The 25,694-nt window shown below is 35.0% G+C and overlaps 1 protein-coding gene across 2 annotated transcripts in view; it reads left to right on the top strand.

The window, feature by feature from the left end:
* Positions 1–25,694, top strand: part of TTC7B (tetratricopeptide repeat domain 7B) — a 117,688-nt gene that overhangs the window by 68,774 nt on the left and 23,220 nt on the right. Inside the window, exons 17-20 of one of the 2 annotated variants that reach the window (XM_018082848.2) lie at positions 2,445–2,542; positions 5,918–6,082; positions 10,646–10,786; positions 18,243–18,445. In XM_018082848.2, the coding sequence (XP_017938337.1) occupies positions 2,445–2,542; positions 5,918–6,082; positions 10,646–10,786; positions 18,243–18,445 (607 nt within the window). The remainder of the gene's footprint in view (positions 1–2,444; positions 2,543–5,917; positions 6,083–10,645; positions 10,787–18,242; positions 18,446–25,694) is intronic. The other variant, XM_018082849.2, reaches the window with a different exon arrangement.

The raw sequence follows: 25,694 nt of genomic DNA, 5'->3' as shown, positions 1-25,694 counted from the left end.
AATGACACATTCAGAGTTACATCAAACAGTGAATAAAGATACTGAATTGTAATCTTTCTTTGGCTCGTCTGTGTGAAATTTAAGGGCTGAATAACTTCATATGGTATTACAGTGATCCAGATCGGTCGGACTGGGATAACAATTCTCACTGAGGTCTGAAATGTGACTGAGAAGTTCTGTTCACCCGACAGCACTCCTTATATACTGAAGAATGATGATACAGGATTGTTGTGAAAAGTTAAATTTTCCAAATTCTGCAATTTTAACATGCACTTCATTTTGCTGCAAAGCACCATTTGAAAATGTCTCCCACTGGAAATAATTGAAATTTTTTTTTTAATAATTCTTTAAACCAATAATAAAAGGTCTTTTAATAACTTTAAACCTTTTTGGCTTGTTGTTTGTCAAAGATTTAAATATCCTTTATGCTTATTTGAAGTATCTTCTTCTATTCTGATTTGGACTGAAAACTAATTTTGGTGTCTCATTTTCCCAGTGAGATAAGAAGTCACTTTTTTGATAAGCTGTGGTTTACATTAAATATTTCTTCTTCAATTCATCTGATTTTGTGCAATAAACTTGGGTTCAATGCCCTCAATAATATTTCAATAATAAAAATAAATTACAAATAACTAGATGTACCACACAAAGTGAGGGCCAAATGCCACAGTGTGCCTAAGATTTAGAACATTTTTTATTTTGTCTTCAGTTGACATACAGATTTTTTTCTCATGAGATGCTTAATATGAATTTAAAACTTACTTTGTGCTGCAAGGCTTGGAAGGTTTAAATGTGTACCTCCAGCCTGCTGCTTGAAGTGCATTAGAAAATATCCGACTATTTTTCCACTTCTTAGTTTGCATTAGGAAAACACAACAAACCACAATGACAGAGCTGGTCTTAGAAGATACTTAGGCTAAGTGTGGCTTTCCTCATCAGCAACAATGTGGCACGTTGCTGCTTGTGGATTGAAGACAGCAATTACCAGAAAATTTATACCAACTGATGTAACAACTACAGCTGATAGTGTGTGTCCCAGAAAGTTCCCTTCTGTTTCATGTGGATTGCTATAATAATGTAATTTTGTAAGGAAATATTGCAGTACTGTTAGGTAATACAAAATTGTATTTATACCATTTAATAACAGCGGTAGAAAGAGGGGATGTTGTTTCACTGACTTTTGAAGTGTGCTACTCTAAGGAATTATTGAGGGGCTTCTTGACCTTCTCTCAGTTCAAATTTGTAAGGAGGGTGTTGTTAAATTAAGGCAGATGAAGAGATGTGCTGAATTCCAGTCTTGCAGTTTAGATTAAAGTTTCTCAGGCTTTACTTTAAACTAGGAGTTTTGTACAGGTTTTTCTCTTCAGTGAGAATCAGACGAAAGTTTGCACTCTGCAAAGCTGGGCTAACAGTTCAGTTGCTTTAAAGCTTAATTAATGTTTGTGAGGTGCTTTGTTCTCTATTTTTTTAATGAGACTTTTAAAAAGATATTCATTGATAGTGAGTAGTACCAGATTTACAATCCTAAAAATGAAATTACTTTATTAAGCATAGAATATTAAAGAAGGAATGCCCATATGTGCTTCCTCACACTTTGCTGACAACGTGTCTCAGTACTCGCCTCATCTTGAGGAGAAAGAGCACTTAGTTCTTTAGTCCCTGTTCTTCTGCTGAATCTTTAATAGTAGTTCTAGGAGCTATTAGTTTTCCAGCAAGCATATTAACAAGAAACCTGAGGGGCAGATACTGAGTTACAGCTAATACAGAAATTAAGTGCATTTGTCCACAGGTGCAATGAGTGAAAATCACTGCTACTGCATCGGCTGTTAGATGTTAGAAGTGTTCAAAATGTTCCTACTATGTTGTTAGAATCAAATTCAACATTAGGCAGTTAATATGCAAATGTGCCTATATTTAAAAAAAAAATCAAAAAACAGGCAGCCCGCCCCACAACTCTGGAGCTAATTGTGATGCTTTTTTATGTGAAGTGAAGTTATGGCATCTTTATAACATCTTTACCAAAAATTAGATGTCCTGAGTTTAGTGTTTCTCTTCAATCTGAGAGAGGTATGGATTTTCAAACTTACATCTGCCTTTCTGTGATAGCTGTACTTCATATTAAATAAATATTTAAGGCACAGTAGATCCTTCCTGTAGAAGTGTTGTTATGAACCAAATTAAAAGCCATTATTTCCTTTGCGGTTGTATTAATTATGAAAACAGAATTGCTGAAGTAAATACGGGTTTAGTTTTGCTCAGCTTGATTCTATTTCAGTGCAACTGGCTTAATGCACTGTGAGTGGTTAGTGGTGCTTGGTACTAAATTTGGTCATAGCCAGAACTTTTATAGCAAGAACCTTTGTGGGAGTAGGGCAGCATGCAACTTGTATATCGGTATAAAATGTTATATTTTAATAGCTCACAATTTCTGTACTTCACTGCAGTGACTCTGGCCGTGGGAGCAGCCTGTTAGACAGAGCTATTGCTGACAGACGACAGCTTAATACAATTACATTACCAGATTTCAGTGATCCTGAAACAGGTAAGAGCTACATTTGAACAATGAAATAGGTAAAATGGTATGGCCATAGCTAGATTTTGCATTAGTTTTTTTAGTTTATTTTGCAAAATGAAGTTATATCTTCAGTGTTATCATATAAGTAGAAATAGACATTATGTGATATATGATTTTTTTCTTTTTTTATTTATGAAGTATTTGCTGACCACATTCTCTGTAAATATCTGTAGTATGGAACTTGCTGAGCTTAGTTGTATTTTGTTACACAAGGGCTAAAAACTAGTATTCTGAACTAGCCTATTTGCCAAAGTCCTGTTCGGTACTTGCACATTTTTGTTTAAAAGGTAAATCAAAAAATTTCAGAAGTTTTAATCTCAAAAAAATTGAAGACATTGTTGCTAATTAAATGAATTAAAATCTATGTTAAAATATAATTACATTGGTGGGTAGGCTTACTGTAGACATAGTTGACATTGTAAGCAAAATTTATTTGTTATAAATTGTATATACTGTATTATTTTTATATACATATAAAAATTGTAGTACACAGGTGCACTACATAAAAATTAAGATTGTTACATGTCAGTAAATACTGACAATATGTCATTTCCTATATTAATATATTCAGTTATCATAATGCAAATTAATATACCTTAAAAGTTATACAATCAGAAAGCATATGAGACATGCATTCTGTGAAGATTGCAGAAGGAATTGTGTAACTTTTACAGTATCTTGCTTGTGTTCTAAATTTTGAGAGTTTTCTCTTTTCTGGGTTTTATATGAAAACCATAGCATGTTTTTCCTGACACCTTTCAGGGGTGTATTTCTGTTTAATCACACTTTGACACAAACAGCTTATAGAAAAGTTTGCCAAACTATGAATATGAGTACATTTGACCCACAAGTTAAGATACATTGAAATGTGTAATGTGTATCTTTGTTTAGTATCAGAATTGTGCATTACATAAAAATCCAATTTAGATATTTAACTTCTGAAAGTTAAAATTGGATTGAATGATCACTCAGTTTTGAATTTAAAATAAAGTAAAAGTATTCTGTGCTTGCTATAGTGCAAACAGTTATGATTACAAAGATCAGGTCACCTGATTTCAAAGAATTGCAATATGTTATGGCATAATGTAGCTTGGTGCCCCTAATGTGGAATTTTATGTCTCCTTCTATTTGTGTAGTTAAAATGGAGAAGATGACATTATATGTGGTGATCATTCTATATTCTAGTCTAGCTCATTGTTTCATTTTTAAGAATATATATAGATTTTATAGGTTTCATTTACATATATAGATAGACATAGCTATAGATAAAATTTTATGCCTTAAAAAAAGTGCTTTTTGGGGAGGGGTGTTGTAAAAGGGCTTTTTGTGGTTAGTTGTGATTTTTTTGTTTGTTATTTTTCCAGTGGGGACATACAGCTTTTGATCTACACCCCCAGGGTGTACTATTTTACATCTACCACACTTGAGAGCATAGTGAATTGCTGCATTTTAAAGAGTGCAGATTCCTCAATGCTTTTAAGTAAAGATGAACCCTCATCCAAAATGAGGAGCTTTCCAAGAAACTTGCCCCAGATTCAAGTTCTGCAGACAATATCTTGATTGGAAAACAGGATCTCTGCATACATTCTGATTTTTCTGGCAGGTCCAAATTGTCTTTTTTCTGAATCTCACCTGTGTTGCTAGAATTTCACTGTCAAGGAGAACAAGATGGGAAATTAAAATTATGGGGTCCCTTTTTGATTATTTATCTTATAAAAGGTAATTGTGAAGGATGGGGGGGTCCTTTTTTTTTTTTTAAATTGAGAGTTGGAGTTGGTTTTGTTTTTTGGTGGGTTTTTTCAGTTGTTCATTTTAGCAGAAGAAACCTTGTTGCAATACCAATAATCTGGTATATTGCAATACCAGTTTCTGGCAAGGACTAGAACTCTGTTATGTACTCTCTCAATATATAAAAAAACTTCACATCCAGGATTTGTCCAGAATTTTTCTTCCAGAATATTATATAAAAATTTTGCAGGAATTAAAAGGTTATATATAAGAATGAAAGAAGTGAAGCTTGTCATAGTGTTCGAGAAAGCTCAAGCAGACTGTCAATAACATATTGTTCACAATAGTAGATGATAAAAACAATAGGTGATCAGGATCTTAGACCTTTATAGGGTTGAAAGAGCTTATCTGCAAACTCTGTGGATCTACAGTGGTTAGAAATGCAGAAGGAATTTGACAAATAAATAAACGAATGTTAAAATGCAAGAAAGTTATTGCTGAAAATCCTCTTAGAATGAAAATGTTTGCTCCCTTCCTTGTTACACAGTGTAGTGCTACTTTGTGTATATGTGCGTATGCACAAAAAAATTTAGAAGTTTTCCCCTTCCTGACTTTGCTTGTCATCTATGATGATGATGCCATTTGCCTGTCTAGCCCTGAATTCAGTCAATCTAAATACCAAGAAATGAGAGCTAAAATTCAAATCTGAACTCTTATGTACTTGAAATTTAATTTTTAAAATCCTTCAAAAAATCTAGGTTTGATGGGTGTAAATCCTTTTTTTTAGGTGTATCAATTAAGCAGAAGTTGACATCTAAAAAAAAAGTTATTAAAAAACTGCTTTATATAGAGGTCTTACCAATACCATAATGATTAAGAGATTTAAGTTTAAATTTGTGTAGCCCTTGAATATCAAAAGAGTGTATTGTGAGTTTCTTACAAGGCAAGACTGTTGATTCTAGTGCTCTGGTCAATAACTGTGCCTAATTTACTTTAAGTTTGCCCTCTGTTTCAGCTGACTTGCTGTGAGTGGCATGCACCTATGTTTGTATATGTTGATGAAGGAAATAAATATAGAGGGGGGTGCAAAAAAAGAGTTTCGATGAATCAATCACTGAAGTAAAATCTCATAGGGAGACAGACACATTTCATATCCAAAAGTAGATATGTGTATGGAAATCACCAGAGACTCATTGGTTATTTGGTTAAGAGAAGTTGCATTCAATCTTTTAAAAAGCAGAGTATTCAATTTGGTTGGAGTCCACTGAGTTTATTATAGGAAGAAACAATATTACTTTAGACTTTGGTCTTTATTTCCCCTTTAATTTATTTTTAAAATTTATGCATTAGAACATAGTGAAAAAAAATATTTATTTTACTTTTGTACTCTAGTTTAGTATGGAAGGAGAGTACATATAAGTAAAGGGGTATTTTTCATTGCTGTTGCTCTCAGAAGTGATATTTATTTTATGTAGAAGCCATTTCCATCTTACTGAATTGTGACACAAATGCTTTACATTTTTGGCATCTATTAGTCCATTAAACCCTGTTGAATCTTTTTTCTTTCCTGCCCTCCCCACACCCCTTTATCATTTTCTTTGTTTCGCTTTTTAGCCTCTGATACTTCCTCATCTTCTCTCTCAAGAACAGAGTCTCCTCTCCAACTGTTTGTATCTTCTCATCTTCCTCATCCTCATCCTAAACCAGATATCTTTATCTGGCCCCATGCAGCCTCTCCATACTGTGACCAAGTTCCTGAGCCCCGTACACCTACTCGCTGTAAATTGGCTTTCTATTCCTGATGGGCATGTTTGTGCTGTATTTTTCTGATAATCTTCACAACTGATAAACTGTGTTTAAATAGATTATGTTTCAACAGAATGTCAATGAAATCCAGCCTTTCAGCTGCCTTTCGTACAAACTTTACAGCAATGCTGCTAGAGTAGTTCAGGTGGCAGGTTAAAATCAACATAGGTTTTCAGGGATTTCTTTTTAACTCTTTTTAACTTCTGTTAAATTGTCCTTCACTGATACCTTTATAAATAGCACTTTTTTGTCACTGAATTTACTGTAATCCAATCTTGATTAGGTTTTGACACCTAGTCTTTAAACTGATGTCATATCAAAGGTATTAATTCCTAACAAAACATAGAAAATAAATCTTTGCATATTAGCAAAATTTGCTTGTTAAAATAGCTGACATAAGACCAGAGTTTTGGAAGCACTAGCTCACTAGCTCATGTAAGCCTGTAACTGGAAGTTAAGGAAAGCACTTCCTTCAAACTCAAGGAAATCCATGTCCTACAGAAGTTAAGTCTGACTTTCTTGAAATATTTGAATACTGATTGACTTCTGTTGCAGGTTTGGGCATCGTTGAGTTGAACTTGCTCAGAGCTACTTTATATAAAAACAGTACATCCCAGTTAGCATTAATTGGCTTGTTCTTGTTCTTTCAAAGCTACAAGTTAACAAGAACCTACTCAAGAATGAAGGCAAACTGAAAGAACACCGAAGCCAAAGCAGAGATTCGATTATGTGAAGCCCAGATTTTCCACTTCCAAGCTACTGTATCCTCAGGGAAAGGAGCTTCCACCATATGCATGAGAAGTAGCAGAACTATGGAGAAAAAAAAAAGATATTGGAGTCCTTTGTGTAGTGTCAAAAATTATTGAAAGTTAAAGCTGTCTGAGTAAGGAGCGGTTTCCCTAGATGCTTATAGTATGTTAGTATAGTTTCCAGGGCTGAAAAATCTCATGTTCTTTATCTTGCTCAATTCTTTTTTTTTCCCTAGTGAAAGAAGCCCAAGGCATTTTCTATCATCAACTTGACTTCTGTTGAACAGGAACATGACTTTAGAGGTGTAGCATCTTACCTAATTTTTTATTTCTTGAAATTCTGTAAACCTGATTTACAGTTTGAAGATTATCAGAAATCCTCTGGCTTTCTTGGAGTTTTTGGCTTATATATACATATAACATTTTTTTTCTTCTTACTTTGTGTTTTAATTTGTGGTTTGATCTGTCCAAAGGCAATCCATCAGATGCTTACTTTCATGGTTTTTACTCCCTTTTTTCAGTTTGTAAGTAGTATTCACTGTGCATTTCTATTAATTTCTCAAGGACTAAAATCACCTTTTCCTTTACCACAAAACGTACATGTTTTGTCCATCAGTAGTGGAAGCTTTGATAGTGTGTAAAACAAGGCTGATGCTCTTTGCTCATTCAGAACCCTGAGGGCTGTAATCTTATGAGATCTGAATGCACTCAACTAACACTTGCATTTAATAATTAAAGAGGCAGTATTCATTTCTAGAGGACTGCAAATAAAGATATATTAGGAAGGTCTTGTGTACCATAATGGCCAGCTGCCAGTATGTTGTATTAGAGAAGATTTTATGCCACTGCTGTTCCTAAAGGAGTATGTTGCAACTACTGTCATGAGTTATAATAAACTATTGCTTTATTTTGTGGTACAAATTTTACTTGTAGAATAAAGGAAGAGTACACTTTGAAATAATGAAATTATGAAATCAAGCTCAGTAAGAGAGAATGAAGAATATGGATCGATAAAAATAACTGCTACTTTAATCAGGACGTTAAATAATATTCTTTTTCTTCAAACAGTTACCTTATAAAGCTGTGTGCTTAGCCTTGAATAGTAGATTATTTTTTTTCATTGATTGCTTTACCTTTTCATAAATTTTTATGGTGTAGTACAGGACCAATTTGGTGAAGGAGAGAAAAGTAAGAAGATACATAAACCAACATGTTTGACAGTGACTAAGCACAGAAAATCTTTTTCAAAGTGCTGAGAGGATGCTTTATCAATGATGCTGTCTGTACTTGACTACTGTCATCTCCACGCATACCTTTGCAGCAAAACATAAACTAGCTTTGTAATTTGTGATTGTGAAAGGTGTCTCAGACTCTTAATGAATTTTAAAGGAAAAAAATTTTAATTTTGGCTAAACCTACCAGTCTGTCTTATTAAATGCATCACTTTGGGTGATGTATTAGTCCTGCAGAAGGTACTGCCTCTTTGTATCAAGCAATTGCTTTTCTTAGCATAGAGATCTCTGTGTGTCACATCACTAATGTTCTTACTGCCAACTGTGTGCATGTAAAGTTGAAAGTCGTGGGGTTTTTCCTCTTTTTCTCCTGCATGAGCATTGCAGTTAAAGTATTTTTTCTAAATGTAAATGTTGAAATGTTGAAAACATGATGAATGTAAAACTGTTGAGTAATATTCTCTTTTACGGCATAAAAAGAAAACCTGCCATAGTGCTTTTATCAGTTGGTATGAACATGTTCCATGAAAGATGATAGTCCAGTCTTTTACTCATTTTCAGAAGGAAAATTGGATGTTCATAACAAAGTGATTTTGTTTTTCTCCAAGCTTGCATTCCAGATAGGTGCTGTTAGAGACCACTTAAAAAAAATTTTTCTAAGAAGATATTTTATGGTTTTTTCCTCTTTTTTGTTCCACTTAGTATAAAATCCAGGGTAGGAAGCGCTCAGTATCCACTCTGTTTTAATTTAATATAGGTGGCAATGAAACTCATAAGAATTTTATCACAGTATAGGCGTTTTTTATGAATAAATTGATTTACAAAAAGTTTTAATAATATATTACCATATGTGCTTTATGGTTAAGTACTAGAGGCTTAAAATCTAACAGCACATTTTTGACATGAAATTACTTGTGGCCTAGCTAGCAGCCAGAGTCCTTGCTTTACACAATAGAAAGTATAGGCACTTTTTAATACTAAATTGCATACTTACTTTTCAGAAGGAAGGGATTAGATAATCTCCTGTGTGTCAATGAATCGCACCTTTTCTTTACAAATTGTTCTGGAGAGACAAGAAGCCTCTTTCACTGTTAGTCCCCTGAAGGGTAAGAAGTGACAGTCTTCAGTGAGGTGCATTTAGAGAAACGGCTGTCAGACAAGAAAAGGGTTGCTGATGACCAGTACTTATTTATGGTACCCTTGCTAGTATTTTTCTTGGAATACACTCCATGTGCTTCTTACTTAGACGTTTTTATTTCTTCAGAAGTCAAGCCTTAAAATAAGATACACAAAAACTTTAGTGAATGTTCAACTGTGAAGGCTGGAGTTTGAGTTGTTTCATCAGCCAGTAAAGGAGAGCAAGCTCCACTGCCACGTACTGTTTCAGATCTCCCAGGCAATTCCTTTTCATAATGATATGAAGTGCTAATTATGTCCTGTGCTGCTTTTCCCTTGTTTCTGTCACTTAAAGGAAATATGATGCACACTTTCAGACAAACTTCCTCCTAATCTATATACTGGGAGTTTCTCATACTTTTTGGTTTTCTGACTTACCTTGTCACACTTAAGAACGTATGTTTTATGTGGCAGATCTCTTCTTTAAAATTCCCATGATACTGAGCGTAAAGGTTTTATTTCATAACTTCTAGTGATGAGGACAAACTTTTGGGGTGCAGTTCAACTTTTACAGGAATCAGTTCTTTCTTTTATAGTATCTGCAGAACATTTTACTGTCATTATTTATTAATCAGGTCTAGTGAGTCTGAGATTTTCTAATTTGTAATTATAAAACAATTAGAAATATGTTGAGACTTAGATGACAAGAAGGGGTGTCGCTTAAAATATTCATGTCCTTGATTTTAAAAGAAAATCACTACTGGATATGCTGGCAGTAAGTAGTGATCGAAAGTACAATTGCCATTAGGTATTCTCTAGCCATGGCAGCTTTTATCCTTAGTGTACCTTGGGAATGTTCTTTAAGCAAGGGACTTTTTTGCCACAAGGCATTTTAACTCAGACTTCTTGATTAGTCGAGTTTTACATTCAGTGCAGTTTAGTTGTGCATTTGTGATGGGGTATGTTGTGATTGTCTTGTGTCTTTTAGTTCTCTTTTTTTTTTACTCTGTTATTAGTCTTAAAATAATCCTCTAATTGCACTCTATAGAAAGACATAGCAAATACTAACATCAAAGTGCATGCAGCAACCTGAAGACTATAGTGTACAATACCATCACAAACCTTTTTCGGATTGTACATTGCCAGAAAAGAAGTGTCAAGTTTAATAGAGAGTATTCATAATAGCAACCCAAAAAAGCATCCAATAGTTACCAATGTCCAGTGTGTTTTTATATAGTCTTTCAGACAAGAATAAAAGCTTTCATAAGAAGGAAAATTACCCTATTTAAAAAAACTTCTCTAAAATGGTAAATGCAAATTAAATATGAGGAATTTGGGGTAAAGCCTCTTATGAAAAGGGTCACTGTTAAATGTTTTATGCAACGTACATGGCCTTTGTTCTTTCTATGATGGTAAATTTTTTTTTATTGCTTCTGCAGGTTCAGTCCATGCCACATCAATAGCAGCTTCCAGAGTGGAGCAAGCGTTGTCCGAGGTTGCTTCATCTCTGCAAAGCAGTGCCCCTAAACAAGGTCCCCTGCATCCTTGGATGACTCTGGCTCAAATATGGCTTCATGCAGGTATTATGAAAGTAAAATTTAATATGTTAAGGATTACCTCTTTCCTAAGGAGGAAATATAAACAATTTGAATAATACCACTTAAAAAAAATTTTTCTAAGAAGATATTTTATGGTTTTTTCCTCTTTTTTGTTCCACTTAGTATAAAATCCAGGGTAGGAAGCGCTCAGTATCCACTCTGTTTTAATTTAATATAGGTGGCAATGAAACTCATAAGAATTTTATCACAGTATAGGCGTTTTTTATGAATAAATTGATTTACAAAAAGTTTTAATAATATATTACCATATGTGCTTTATGGTTAAGTACTAGAGGCTTAAAATCTAACAGCACATTTTTGACATGAAATTACTTGTGGCCTAGCTAGCAGCCAGAGTCCTTGCTTTACACAATAGAAAGTATAGGCACTTTTTAATACTAAATTGCATACTTACTTTTCAGAAGGAAGGGATTAGATAATCTCCTGTGTGTCAATGAATCGCACCTTTTCTTTACAAATTGTTCTGGAGAGACAAGAAGCCTCTTTCACTGTTAGTCCCCTGAAGGGTAAGAAGTGACAGTCTTCAGTGAGGTGCATTTAGAGAAACGGCTGTCAGACAAGAAAAGGGTTGCTGATGACCAGTACTTATTTATGGTACCCTTGCTAGTATTTTTCTTGGAATACACTCCATGTGCTTCTTACTTAGACGTTTTTATTTCTTCAGAAGTCAAGCCTTAAAATAAGATACACAAAAACTTTAGTGAATGTTCAACTGTGAAGGCTGGAGTTTGAGTTGTTTCATCAGCCAGTAAAGGAGAGCAAGCTCCACTGCCACGTACTGTTTCAGATCTCCCAGGCAATTCCTTTTCATAATGATATGAAGTGCTAATTATGTCCTGTGCTGCTTTTCCCTTGTTTCTGTCACTTAAAGGAAATATGATGCACACTTTCAGACAAACTTCCTCCTAATCTATATACTGGGAGTTTCTCATACTTTTTGGTTTTCTGACTTACCTTGTCACACTTAAGAACGTATGTTTTATGTGGCAGATCTCTTCTTTAAAATTCCCATGATACTGAGCGTAAAGGTTTTATTTCATAACTTCTAGTGATGAGGACAAACTTTTGGGGTGCAGTTCAACTTTTACAGGAATCAGTTCTTTCTTTTATAGTATCTGCAGAACATTTTACTGTCATTATTTATTAATCAGGTCTAGTGAGTCTGAGATTTTCTAATTTGTAATTATAAAACAATTAGAAATATGTTGAGACTTAGATGACAAGAAGGGGTGTCGCTTAAAATATTCATGTCCTTGATTTTAAAAGAAAATCACTACTGGATATGCTGGCAGTAAGTAGTGATCGAAAGTACAATTGCCATTAGGTATTCTCTAGCCATGGCAGCTTTTATCCTTAGTGTACCTTGGGAATGTTCTTTAAGCAAGGGACTTTTTTGCCACAAGGCATTTTAACTCAGACTTCTTGATTAGTCGAGTTTTACATTCAGTGCAGTTTAGTTGTGCATTTGTGATGGGGTATGTTGTGATTGTCTTGTGTCTTTTAGTTCTCTTTTTTTTTTACTCTGTTATTAGTCTTAAAATAATCCTCTAATTGCACTCTATAGAAAGACATAGCAAATACTAACATCAAAGTGCATGCAGCAACCTGAAGACTATAGTGTACAATACCATCACAAACCTTTTTCGGATTGTACATTGCCAGAAAAGAAGTGTCAAGTTTAATAGAGAGTATTCATAATAGCAACCCAAAAAAGCATCCAATAGTTACCAATGTCCAGTGTGTTTTTATATAGTCTTTCAGACAAGAATAAAAGCTTTCATAAGAAGGAAAATTACCCTATTTAAAAAAACTTCTCTAAAATGGTAAATGCAAATTAAATATGAGGAATTTGGGGTAAAGCCTCTTATGAAAAGGGTCACTGTTAAATGTTTTATGCAACGTACATGGCCTTTGTTCTTTCTATGATGGTAAATTTTTTTTTATTGCTTCTGCAGGTTCAGTCCATGCCACATCAATAGCAGCTTCCAGAGTGGAGCAAGCGTTGTCCGAGGTTGCTTCATCTCTGCAAAGCAGTGCCCCTAAACAAGGTCCCCTGCATCCTTGGATGACTCTGGCTCAAATATGGCTTCATGCAGGTATTATGAAAGTAAAATTTATTTTTCTTTGTCCTCCCCTTTCTTGCTAGCCTAAGGACTTGCAAAAATCTGTTTGTTTCATTCAGAATCTGTTATCACTTATCAGATCAAATATTTTCCATGTATGTGGCACTGAAGCAAGCCAAGAAATAAAAAGCACACTAGAGTTGTTCTGTATGTAAGTCAGTTTATAAAAGATAAGACAGTACTTTTAGAATGCAGTTGTTATCAATGGAGTCATATCTTCTGTAGAACAAAAGGAACACTCTCTCCCTTATCCCTGAAGAATTTAATTTCTGATGTACATAGAGAATCTTAGTATAGGGAAAATTAGGTGTCCTGATTCCGTTGAATGCAAAAAGATGTTTGTAAGATTATTGAATAGAGTTCTTGTAACTACAGGTCTTTATAATTGTAAATAAATAACTCTGCATATGTGGGGAAAAAAACAGTAGTAGTTGAGCAACCTGTCCCTTGAAGCTGTGATAATGAGCTCTCGTTCACTTCTCTTCCTTCTGACTTCATTAATGTAAGATACCCAGGATTGTTTGTCTAAATGTGGAGCCATCTTGAGTGGATTTAGTATTGTTATGCTGCTCCAAGCCTCAAGCTAAATGCAATATCACAAGTGACAGTTACATAAAATTTTAACCAGAAAGTGATAATGCAGTGTATTTTTACACAGTTAAAAATGTATAACTTGCAATTGTTTTTAATGATATTTGCATCAGAAAGGCGTAATTTAGAAATCATCCAGCAATTGTTCTGCTTTGGTCTGCTCTCAGAGCATTTTTTCAGTGATACGCTTTTTTTTTTCCCTTCATGTTTATATTTAACAAAACTGTCCTTTATTTCTTAGCATTTTAATTTACCTATTTGCATTAACAGTTTTATTGTGTGAAAGTCATTGCAGGGCAATGGCTCCCAGTTATTAATGGTTTAGTGGTTTAGAGGAAAAACCCAGAAGATTGGAAAGAAAGAACAATTACAGTGATTAATAATAGTGATCTCATTTGGGGGTGGAAAGGCTCCTTGAAAACAACACAGATTAGAACAACGTAGGGTCCAACAGGGCATAGTGTAGTCTCCTGCCCTGCATCATGGCATCATGGATTTAAATATTTATAAACTGTCACAGACAGCCATCCAGAGTAACTCTTAGCATCTGTAATGCTGATAATTTCTCAGCCTTCCTTAGCAGCTCGTTGAACTGCTAATTTTCTGTTTGCTTTTTTTAGTTTTTGTTGGTCATGTCCTGTTGTTGATTTTTCGATTCATGCAAGTGACTGCTGCTGTTTTGCCCACAAAGGAGGGGTCTGGAGACACTTTTCTAATACCTTTTTAGTTCACAACTTAATCAGATTTGCATACACATTGGTGGTTAGCTGCTGCAATCCACTACACAGGCCACTTTTCACTCTTAAAAATATCTATCTTGGCACACGTGGTCTGTAGGCCATATTCTTGCCTCCCAGCGGAAGGAAGCATGGCTGGGAAGTAGGAGAGAGCTGGGTTGGACAATGAACTGAAGTGTTAAACATCCAGTAGAAGGACACTGCAGAGCATGAAGAGTGCTCTGCCTGTTTGTGTATGGGAAGCAGTGAAAACAAAAAATCCGAAGAGATTAGAGAGCTGCTGTCTACCTTCAGAGAAGGTTCTGCAACCTGAAGTCTGCTTCCTTTCTTTTTGAAATGATCCTGTTCTTGGTGCTTCTGTTGGTGATTTGTACTGTGTTTCAGAGTCTTTAGGTATCCTGCTGTTTAGCTGCTTGTCCTGCTACAGTAAATATGCTGAGCCTTGAGAAAAGCTCTTAACTGTAGGAACACTGAGAATAAAGTTTTTTCCCAGAAGCACAATACAAAACAGATATTCTGGAAGGTGTCTTCATCAGTGTATATATAGGTTACTTGCATAGAAAACAGCGATAAAATTACTTAACAAATTACTTAACGCCTTACAGCACATATTCTTTAAATAAAAGTGAAGATTTACCATTGGGAAATTGCTTCCTTTTTGGGACTCATGCCACATTTAACTATTTGAGTACCTGTATGGTTGTGCAGGGTTTTACTTCTTAATGGGGGAGAGAAAAATCTTTAATAAGCTTTAAATCTTAAAATACAAAAATTAAGAATTATTCTTCATGTAAGATTATAGAGACATGGAAAAGTTATGTAAATAAGTTCTAATACATGCAAAACTTAGTGGAAGATATTTACCCAAACTAATACAGGTGGTGTAAAAAAATAGAAAAATGCTTGTTCTTATGGATGGATATACAGTGTCATTTCAGCTGTCATTAGTGTAAATGAGCATGGCATTCAGTCCATAGAAGTTGATTTTGTACACAGTAACTGGCTTTTAATTTTTCATCTTGTTTTTATTAATGGACTGTTTCAGCCTTTCATTTTTGGACATATCATGTAAAGGTGGAAAATCAGGCTTATTTTAAATGTGAAACTAAGTGACTTTTGCAATTAGTCCATTCTTCAGTAGCTCACTGTTAAAAACCTGACCTGTCCCTAAGTGATCAATGACTGTGATAGTCCTTTGAGAAATGCATCAAGACTGAACTCATTATTGCTATGCTGCTTGATTGGAAAATAGATTGATTCCTCAATAAAATGCACATGTAAGTGTTGGAAGTGTTTGAGCCAGAAGGCATTCTTGGTGTTCCCCAGGTGGAGATACTGGAAAGAGCACATCAGATTGGCACCTGGTTTCTTTTTAAACGGCTGCTCCTCTGAGATGTTCCTACAAAGTCTGCTGGCACTTGACAGTTTTCCACAACTGATTTGTTTGAATTTGTCGTGTTAGTTTTTAACATTTTTATTCGGTTTGAAGTCATTATCTCAGAATGAACAGCTCTCCTTTGAATTCAGAAATTTCCTGAATGAACTTTCATGCTTAACTACAACTTCCATTTTCTAGTCATTCATTCATGCACAGTTTTTCAAAAAGCTTGCTATATATTCTGTTGGGGTGGCATAACTTCTGGTAGAGGAAAGGAGAAGATTGTTTAAAGTTATTACAGAGTTACTTTAAAAACAAAAGGAATTATTTTGTTTAAATTTAATACTTTTAGGAAGGTGTGTTAATAACTCAAATTTCACTGCTGCAGTTCATGAGCAGGACAGCAAGATTTATTATCTCTTACATTAACAGAAGATGAATTTGTAAGCAGTATTGCAGCCTAGTGTTAAAAGCTATTACTACTATAATTGTTTCTTCTCAAGAAATACAGAATTTCAACTGTATTCTGTTAAAATAGACAATCTGTGCTTATATTTCAGTCTAGAATTATTGTGATAGCAGACAATCACCAATGGGAGTAATTTTTAGTTACTGAGTATTAATATCTAATAATTATCTTATTAATTACCTAATTAATAATTAACTTTACATAGTACCTTTTACAATCTGTGTAAATTATATTTTTCTGAACTTGTCTTTTCACCAAGCAACTAGGGAGTGTGTATTTCAAATTATGTTTCAAATCTGGTGATACTGGAGAAGAGACACAAGACCCGTAGAGCTCAAATGGTTAGCATTTAAATAATGTAGTGTATTTTGTACTCACTAAAATGTTGTTTCTCACATAGTACCTTTTCAAAAAGCACTCAAGAGTAACAGTACCCAAAGCTTTCCAAAAATATTGTAGGGTTTTTTTAAAAAAACACCTCTGAGTAAAATTCACATTTTCTGCTCTATGTACAACTCAAAAATTAGGCTACCACTTGCTCTTTAAAGTCTACTAACAGTAAAAGTAAAATCCTAGAAAAATTACATTCTCCTAAATTTTGATTTTGATTGCAAAATTTTATCTGTTCATTGTCTTCCAGAAGAAAGAACTTTGCTGTTCTTTAGTTATACAGTACCATCTCTGACTGTGTGAGGTGGTTCTTTTAGGGTTAGGGGGAAAAAAATGTGACTGGATCTGCAATTTCATGTGTTAGTTCTTCATGTAGGTGAGACTTTTTCCATCAAATAACATTTCAGTAGTTTCTAAAAATATACTGCATTAATCAATACATCCGTGTGGACACGCTGTGTTTGGTAGAATGTGTTCTGTGAAATCACCGAGTCAACTGAGAAGCAAAATAATGCTCCTCTGGTAGAAAAAGACCTGTTGTCCCACCAATAGGATCAGGTCTTAGAGGAAGAAAATAATTTATTCTTGCAATCCTACAAAAATTGGTTAAAAAAATAGAAGATGAGAAAGAACTTTAAACTGTGTTTGCCCATCTACTGAAAGTCAATGTTTTGTTAGTCATTGTTATAAATTAATTTTGATGAAAATAATAATTGTGAATATTCATAGCAGGTATCACCTGTAAGTTACAGTTTATACACTCTGCTGTACTGAAGTTAACTAGTTAGAGATACTGTCAAGTCTGTTTGATGCAATTATCTTGGAGAAAAACCCCTTCAAAGGCACTCAACCATCAGTCTCATTCAGAGTTTTAGGCATAATCCCAAATCCACTGTTGTATTGTGAGTTCCTGATCTGAGAGACTTTAAACCAAGATGGGTGGCCTGTACAGTACAGTGAGAGGCATATCTTGAGCAGTGATAGATCACTTTGCTGTTTCGATGCAGCACCTTGATTTAAACTTTAATCTATAAAAACCTTGTACAGTGCAATACAATAGAATGCAGTTATACAATTACTTTGAGGCTTCATTTTTATTGGGTCTGTACCAACATAAAGAGAAAGATGACCCAACTCAGAATTTTTAATAGTTTTTTCTTGCATTTAGGATCTCTTTATTCCTCTCTTCTCCCACTCTTTCAGCAAGAGATTAGGATAATCCAGCAGGGTAGAGAAATAGCAGTGTTGAAGAGTGTCATAAGAGCTACTGAAGGCAAATACTTGTTCTATTGTTAGTTGTTAATTGCTTACTGAATGAACCCTTTCTTTTCGCCCTATAGTCAATCTGATTTACAGAAGTGTATGTCTGGCTACTCAATTGTTTTAAATAGTACTGGAATACTGGCATGCTCACATCTCAAAAATAAAACTAAAATTAAAAAATCCCAGACTTAAGTTATAAATAACAAACTATAAAGAGAATTCTGGGGTTTAAAAAAGCCATTTAGAGGCTGTAACTCCTTTTATATCTAGAAAAGCAACTTTTCTAGAAGAATAATTAATTTAAAATAATTCAGGTAATAATTTCTCTTGAAATGCAAATTTTTTGGGGGAATATAGCCTTTGTTCAGAATGAAACTATTTACAAATAGAGCACGTGACAACGTCTAATGTGACAATCTAATGATGAAACAGGAATCATTAATTGATTCTCCCATTCCTTCCACAGCTGAAGTCTACATAGGGATTGGGAAGCCTGCTGAGGCCACAGCGTGTACCCAGGAAGCAGCTAATCTCTTTCCAATGTCCCACTATGTCCTCTACATGAGAGGTCAGGTGTCTGAACTTCGTGGAAATATTGATGAAGCCAAACGCTGGTATGAAGAGGCCTTATCTATTAGTCCTACACATGTGAAAAGCATGCAGAGACTGGTAAGTCTTGAGTCTACCTTCATAAGTACTGTCATCTCAACTGATGATATTGTATTGTGAAATCGTGACCCATAGCTTATGAGTTTTGGATCTGTATTCTTATTAAGAAAATGCTTTGGAAACAGTCTTTTCTGGAATTTATTCTGTTGGGACGTAAAAAGGATCTGCAGGCAATAAGACTATTTCAGTCCTAATAGAGACTACAGAAAAAGAAATCATTTGCATCTGCCTAATATTCAACACCATTAGGAAATAAAGATGGCTTGTGATAAGATACTGTAGTCTAGAGGAAAGACCAGTGATTCTGCTATTCCAAACTAAAAGTTGAATTCATAAAATCATAGAATATCCTGAGTTGGAAAGGACCCACAAGGATCATCGAATCCAGCTTCTGACCCTGCATGGGACCATCCCCAAGAATCACACCATGTGACTGAGAATGTTGACAAAATGCTTCTTGAACTCAGTCAGGCTTGGCACTGTGACCACTTCCCTGGGGAGCCTGTTCCAGTGCCCCACTACCGTCTGGGTGAAGAACCTTTTTCTAATATCCAACCTAAACCTCCCTGACACAACTTCAGGCCATTCCCTCGGGTCCTGTCACTGGTCACCACAGAGAAGAGAGCAGTACCTGCCCCTCCTCTTCCCCTCACAAGGAAGTTGTAACTGCAGTGAGGTCTCCCCTCAGTCTCCTCTTCTCCAGGCTGAACAAGTGCCCTCAGCCACCATCTTTATTGCCCTCCTTTGGACACTCTCTAATAGCTTAATATCTTTCTTATATTGTAGCACTCAAAACTGCATAAAGGACTTGAGGTGAGGCCACACCAGCACAGAGTAGGGCTGATCTCTACATTCTGCATGTTTATTCGTTACCTTCATGCTACGTGGTTTCTTGAATTTTTGAAAGGTAGAGAATAAGTCTTGCCCTCAAATGAATGTAGCTTTAAGTACAAAGGTGCCTTCCCCAGCATAAATGTATGGTTTTTTATATACTTCATAAATACATACATGTATATATTCTGTGCTTACTATGTTAGGAAGATTACTTTCTCTCTTTTAATCCAGTTTTCTTCCAGATAGAGCAGAATATAACAGCTGAAATCAGCTTGTTACCAAATCTTTTTGTTCAGAAGTGGAAGCTGGTTCCTGCCTAGGTACTTATGAATTATTCAGAGAAATTTCTTGTGCATCCCCGAGGCAAACATATGAGACAAAAGATCAGATAGAAAGGCAGCACAGGGAAAATTTTTTGTTTCGTCTTTTCAGCATTTCAGGATATTTGAGCCTGCTGACAAATGCCAAAAGGTTCCTTTCTCTGAAGGAGCAGACAGTCAACCTAAAGGAGTGCAACTCAGTGAAAATAAAACCTTATTTTCCTAGGTATCTTTTTGTCCCTCCTCTGAATCCACCTTTTAATAAATAGTGTGTAAACACACAATGCTCTTCAGAATAACTGAGAAATTAGCTGTCTTAAGAGATATGTGAGATGAAAATTACTGGGCTTCCAGTGAAAGTTTCCTTTTTATGAGCTTTTCCGAGTCCAAGCTGGGAGGTAACTGTTCATTTCATCGGATTGGCCAGTCCTTTACAAGAATTCTTATAATTTTAAATTTTGTTTCTAAAAGCTTTCTCTACTATTCTAGACGTTTTCTGCACTAAGATATTGTATTGAGTAGATTCTGAGAAATTTATGCTGTTTAAATACAAATATTAAAGATGTATGCTATAAAAATACTTTATGTAATTTCATGTAGGGAAAAAGTACAAGATTGTGTTTACTTCTTGATCTTTTGACTATTGCAAGAAGTATTTTAAGGAGGAAGTTTGCAATATTTAGTCTTTCCTGTGCGTATAGATTAATATCTGCACATCCCAACACTTAGTGTGTATTTACCTATTTATTATAAAGGAATATGATCTCAGTGGCAGAGGAGCTATAGCCACAGCTCTGTGGAGGTACCAGCCTCTATAAAAACAGCTGAAACATTAACTTCTGATATTTGTGTTCTCAGTTCTAAGCTGACAGTTGGTTTATGAACAAAATATCTGTGTAAAAAACCCTTATTTTCTGTGATGAATTTAATATTTTAAAATTATTTGATATGGCTTCCTAGCAATGCTTGGAAGGTAATATAAAATGCTACTGTTTCCTTGTAAAAATTACCTTAGAACTTAGATTTATTTAATAAGCTCTGGTGAATTTCTTTTTAGAGGAGAAAATACCAAGTACAGATCATAATAACTTTATGTATAAAATGCAGCAAAAAGACAATAAGATGTAAGGATGACACAAGTTCTAACATGTAGCATATGTACACACCTCTACCTCTCCAAGTAAATTTACTGGAAATATTTGAACCTGCAGTCAGTTTTAAGGATTTTTTTTTCTTTTGATTAAAATTTTAGAGTGAGTGACATCTGACACTCAGTAACATTTCCTGGTGTTAATCTTTGATTTGAGATAGTCTTTGTAGTTGTCCAGAGAAAAACAAAAGCTAAATAAAATATTTTTTAAAATTTGTATGAACGACAGTGGCATATTGGGAATACGTAAGTTTTCTCCTTTTATAATCCATCCTTTTAATGATGTTACAAAACTCTGGTAAGAAGGATGAAAAATTAAATTTTGAAGCTTTCCTATTTTTCATTCTGGCCATAAGTCTTTTTAAGTACTTGTTCCTGAATATGATCTACTCTTTCTACACAGAAACAACCTTATTAATCTGAATTACTGAAGAAATGTGTGAATAAAGACCAAAAAGGTTGGTTTTATGGCTTCAGAACTGTTGTACTTCCTCCTGTGACTTGCAGCATGTGCTGTGCTTTGGAGTTCCTGCATAAAGACTCTTGCATTTGTCTCTCGTGTAGACTCCACATTCTGTTAATGTAACCATGAAGACATGCTCTCTGCAGAAGTCTAATGTATTATCTGAATGAAGTCACTTATTATTTGCTGATATCAGCTGTTAAAAGATTATATTTTTCCAAAATTACAGTTTTCTAAAGAAACAAGTTCTTACTCATTTTGCTGCTTTCACTAGGGTCTTTACTGATTTACTCTTGTTCCAAGAGATTTACTAAAATGAAGAACAGGAGGTCTTGGCGATGGTGTCAAAACTGGAGCAGTTAAGAGTGATGAAAGAGATCTGTTTGCCAGCAAAATGATAATCATACATGTGAGGGCTTGGGGGGAGGTTTTTGCCTTATTAATGAAAGCCTTAGGACAGTGTAACACCAAATGTTGGTGACTTGATCCACGAGTAAATGAAAAATTGTTTAGCTGTGTTCTGCTTACCTAAACTTGAGAAATTGAACTAACTGGGTCATACTTCTGCATTACCTAAGATGTGAGCTATTCTAACAGAGAGCTGGCTGCAGGGGGCAGCGTGTTTGTGTTCATGCTCACTGCTATCTTTGCCCCTTATAAAATGTTGGGGGGGGTTATTAATTAAATCAACTGAACAACAAAACTAGTTCTTTAAAATTCTCTTTGGTTCCTCGTACAACTGAATTATTCCTCATGCAATTAATGTTTAAATCCATACAGTTATTCACTCTGTTCTGTTGAGCAATGCTCATTTTAAGATCTGCCTTGTTCTCAGGTGCTATTTTTTACTGTTTGTCACTAACTGAAATTTTCTCCAAGCCAGAGGTCATCCTGGTTTGCTATTTGGCTAGCTCTGACTGTTCACAAGATGTCAAGAGGGAAGCAATAACATGTCAGTATTAATTAGGTGTACTTCAGAGAGTGCAGCAGCGAGGCTTTGAACAAATGCAGTGTCCTTTCTTCTTTTTAGGAGTTGTGTAGTGCACTCAGGAAGAACAACGCGAAATTGTGTTCTAAAGGTTTGAAATACTTCAGTTTGTGTTCTGTATTTCAAATAATTTTTTCTCACACCTAATGAAATTTAAATTTTTCTTTAATTACTTAATTTTGAAATTATGATTCGCACTTCAATTCAGTGTCATATACACATGGTTGTCACCTGTCTGATTTTGACCAGAATGGATTTATTTGAACAACTTTCTCCGTTCTCCCTCCCCTTTATCAGTGCCTCCAGATTTCTGCATTACTGCTGCCTTCCTGCTTTTGTCATTGTTTTCCTCCCCTGTGAAAAAAGAATAAACACACTTTTATCTCCTGCAGTCAGAGTGCTGTTGTGGAAAGTAGCCCTTACTGCTGACGTCCAAAAAGTCCTGAAACAGGCCATCATTCAGTAATGCCTGAAATGGCACTGAATATTTCAATCCATTGTCCAGGAAACAAATCTGTGTATTCTCTCTCAGGATGAAAACTTCTTAGCTAAATGTAGCTTTGACATGAAATGGTTATCCAGCATTTGTATGTTGTTACAATCCCAGAAGACTGTAGTATTTTTTGAATATTAAGTAATTCATTATAGCACTTGCCAGTTAATCCCATTAGTAGCTTAGTTTCTAAGAGTAGAAAACTAAAACAGAAAGGGAGAAATTACTTAACCAAATTACTCATGTAGAAATTAGTTTTCAAAAAGCATTATCTTAGAGAGTTACATTCCCTACACCACACTGTTAGATATCTGTTAAAGTTTCTATAATCATGCAGGACTAAGGCACATCTCTTAAGGCTTAGATTAACTATGTGTGCTTTATCTCTCTGTCATAAATATGTTATTATTTATTTCTAACTGTACTGACAGAGTAGTCTTTAGAAATGTGAATTCAGACCCCGTTTGAAGGGATTGTGGGAGTTAAAGAAGAGTAAGTCTAAACACAGTCACCCCAACTAACTTTTTTTCTTTCAGTGAGGCAGTGTTCTCATCTGGAGAATATTTGTTAACTCATTTGATTTTCATTGTCAGGTAAAATTGTTGGTTTAGGCCACATAGGTTTGTCCTAAGCACATTATTCTGGTTCTTGTGGGTGGTTTGGGTTGTAACTGATTATCACAGAGCTAAATGCTAATGCCAAATCTCAGTCCTCATTTGACTTGCTCTCTAAGTGCATCCTTATGCACGTGGTGATTGAAGAAGAATGGAGAAATAACAGTCATTGGGTTTGTTAGATTTGTTAGTAGAATGTTGTGGGTTTGCCCTTCAGAAACTTCAAGGTTATTTCACAGAATAGAGAAAACAAAACATGTAATGGGCCAAAAAACTCACTGCACCTTACAGAAGGTGTTTTGCTGTGATTTGACCACTGTCACATCTAAATGTTTCAAGTGGTTGCATTCTGTACTCTGAGGAAACAATGGCCATTCTGCTTGTATTTTAACCTGGAACCCATTGAGTTCAAGTGACTCAAGGACCGTTTAGATACACTTTAAATACCTCATCTGCCATGTGACACTCACAGACCATATTCTTTTCTGTCCTGAAAATATTATTTCCCATTTTAGCCTTACAATAGAAAACCATCCGTGCTTAGTACAATAAAAAGTACATAAAATCAACTGGCATAGTCATTAGCTCTTGAAATATAACAAAGTGAAAATCAAGGTGAAAAATCAAGGAAGTTTTTTTTCCCCATTTGTTTCAAAGCTATCTCCTTTTATTTTTAAAGCTGTTGAGCTCAAGTACAGCAGTTAACCACTTAACACTGATTCGTATCTTAAAAATTACCATTGGAGGAAGATCAGTAGAATTTCTTGATTCCTGAAAGCTTTATCTGAATTTTACAGTTCTCTTTTAAAATAGATCTATTTTGTTCGGTTTTTGACAACAATAACTGCTACAAATTTGAGTTTAAACTAGAACTTAGTTGCTGTTTTAGAAAGTGACTACAGGAATTTACAGCACTAATTTTGTTTATAACTTGAAGCAGTGAACTCCCATTTACTCAGGCAATTGTAGATTCCCTGAGAACTGTTGTTCTGAAAGTGGTATTTGGGGGCTGATGAAACATAGGTCCTGCTTAGTAACAGACCTTCTTTTCACACTGCTCTGTATTTATGCCAAATGGCTTAAAGCAGCTGTGACAGGAGCAGATCTTTCAACAAGAAAATACCCCCACTCTTAGATGCAACTTGTCTGTGCTGTCCTCAGCTGTCATCCATTATAAGAGCTATACTGCAACTGGGTTTAAATTAGTTGCTTGGTATAGACAATCTCTGAAAATGCAAAGGTAGTCTGATTTTGTGCAGCATGCACAGTTGCTGCATTGAATGGAACTGAACTAAGATGGAGAATCTAACTGGGAGTCTAGTAGCAATGGTTAAGGCAGCTTTCGAAATACAGAGAGAAACTCTTTCAATTAGAAATCCTAGGAAAGTTAATTCAAAAGTAGGTAAAAAGCCCAAAACACTTAAAAGAAAATTTCAGAAATCTGCAGTGGTTTTTTGTTTGGTTTTTTTTTTTTTTTTTTTGAGGTGGGGGGGTGGTATTTGGGGTTTTTGTGGGTTTCTTTGGGGGTCTTTAGTGTTTTTTCTTTGTTTTGGTTTTTTTTACGTAAGGATTTTTGCCTGGTATGCTCAGCTTTAACTTTCTGTTTTCATCTGTTTTCATGTTATCTGTGTGATAGATTTTTCCACAGTTTATCAATTTAGGCTCAACTTGGCAGAAACCATTTTATCATTTGTATTTGTTCCCATGTAAAAAAAATGGAAAATTAATTAGTGGTAGATGCTGGCAGAAGGAAAGGATGCTTTGGCTAGAATTACTCCTCTTTATTTTGCATGTCACAAATCATTCCATGTTTTTATTGTATTGTGTGGAGCTGATAAAATTCCACCCATCAGATAATTCATCACAATTCGCTGTTGCAACAGGTCATTCTGCAATGTGCAGTATTACTCCAAAGCTGCTTCTCTTTGCTTGGAAGATTTTAAAAATCTTTGTTTTAAGGTTTTGTAATACAAGTAGTGTTCATCTCAAGCTTTTCACGTTTTGTAGCATATAGTCTTTGAATTGGGTTCTGCTATCAAAACTGAGATATTATCAATTAATTTAATATACAGCAACTATGGATCAAATATCATCATTTGTTAAGTAGCAACCAGGTATCATTTCAAGTTCAAGGAGGAAAAATCCAAAGATCACAGTGGCCCAGTCTGGAATAGGGCTTTGTTTTTGCTGGACATGTAACACAGCATCTGAGGAGGGATTCCCTGCTCTGCAGTGTTTCAAGTAATTTGACAGGCAAAGAACTTGGGAACGAGAGGATGATCACATACTGTTTGTGCAATGGTGACAGTTTTTCAGATACACATGTAAGATACATCCACTTGCCAAAGAGTTTTTGGGTATCTCACATCATTGGAGACATTCAAAAT

Source organism: Manacus vitellinus, unplaced genomic scaffold, assembly GCF_001715985.3.
Source record: "Manacus vitellinus isolate BGI_N305 unplaced genomic scaffold, ASM171598v3 scaffold_6_pilon, whole genome shotgun sequence".
In the NCBI taxonomy this organism is placed as follows: Eukaryota; Metazoa; Chordata; class Aves; order Passeriformes; family Pipridae; genus Manacus; species Manacus vitellinus.
This window is presented reverse-complemented; position numbering and strand designations above follow the sequence as displayed.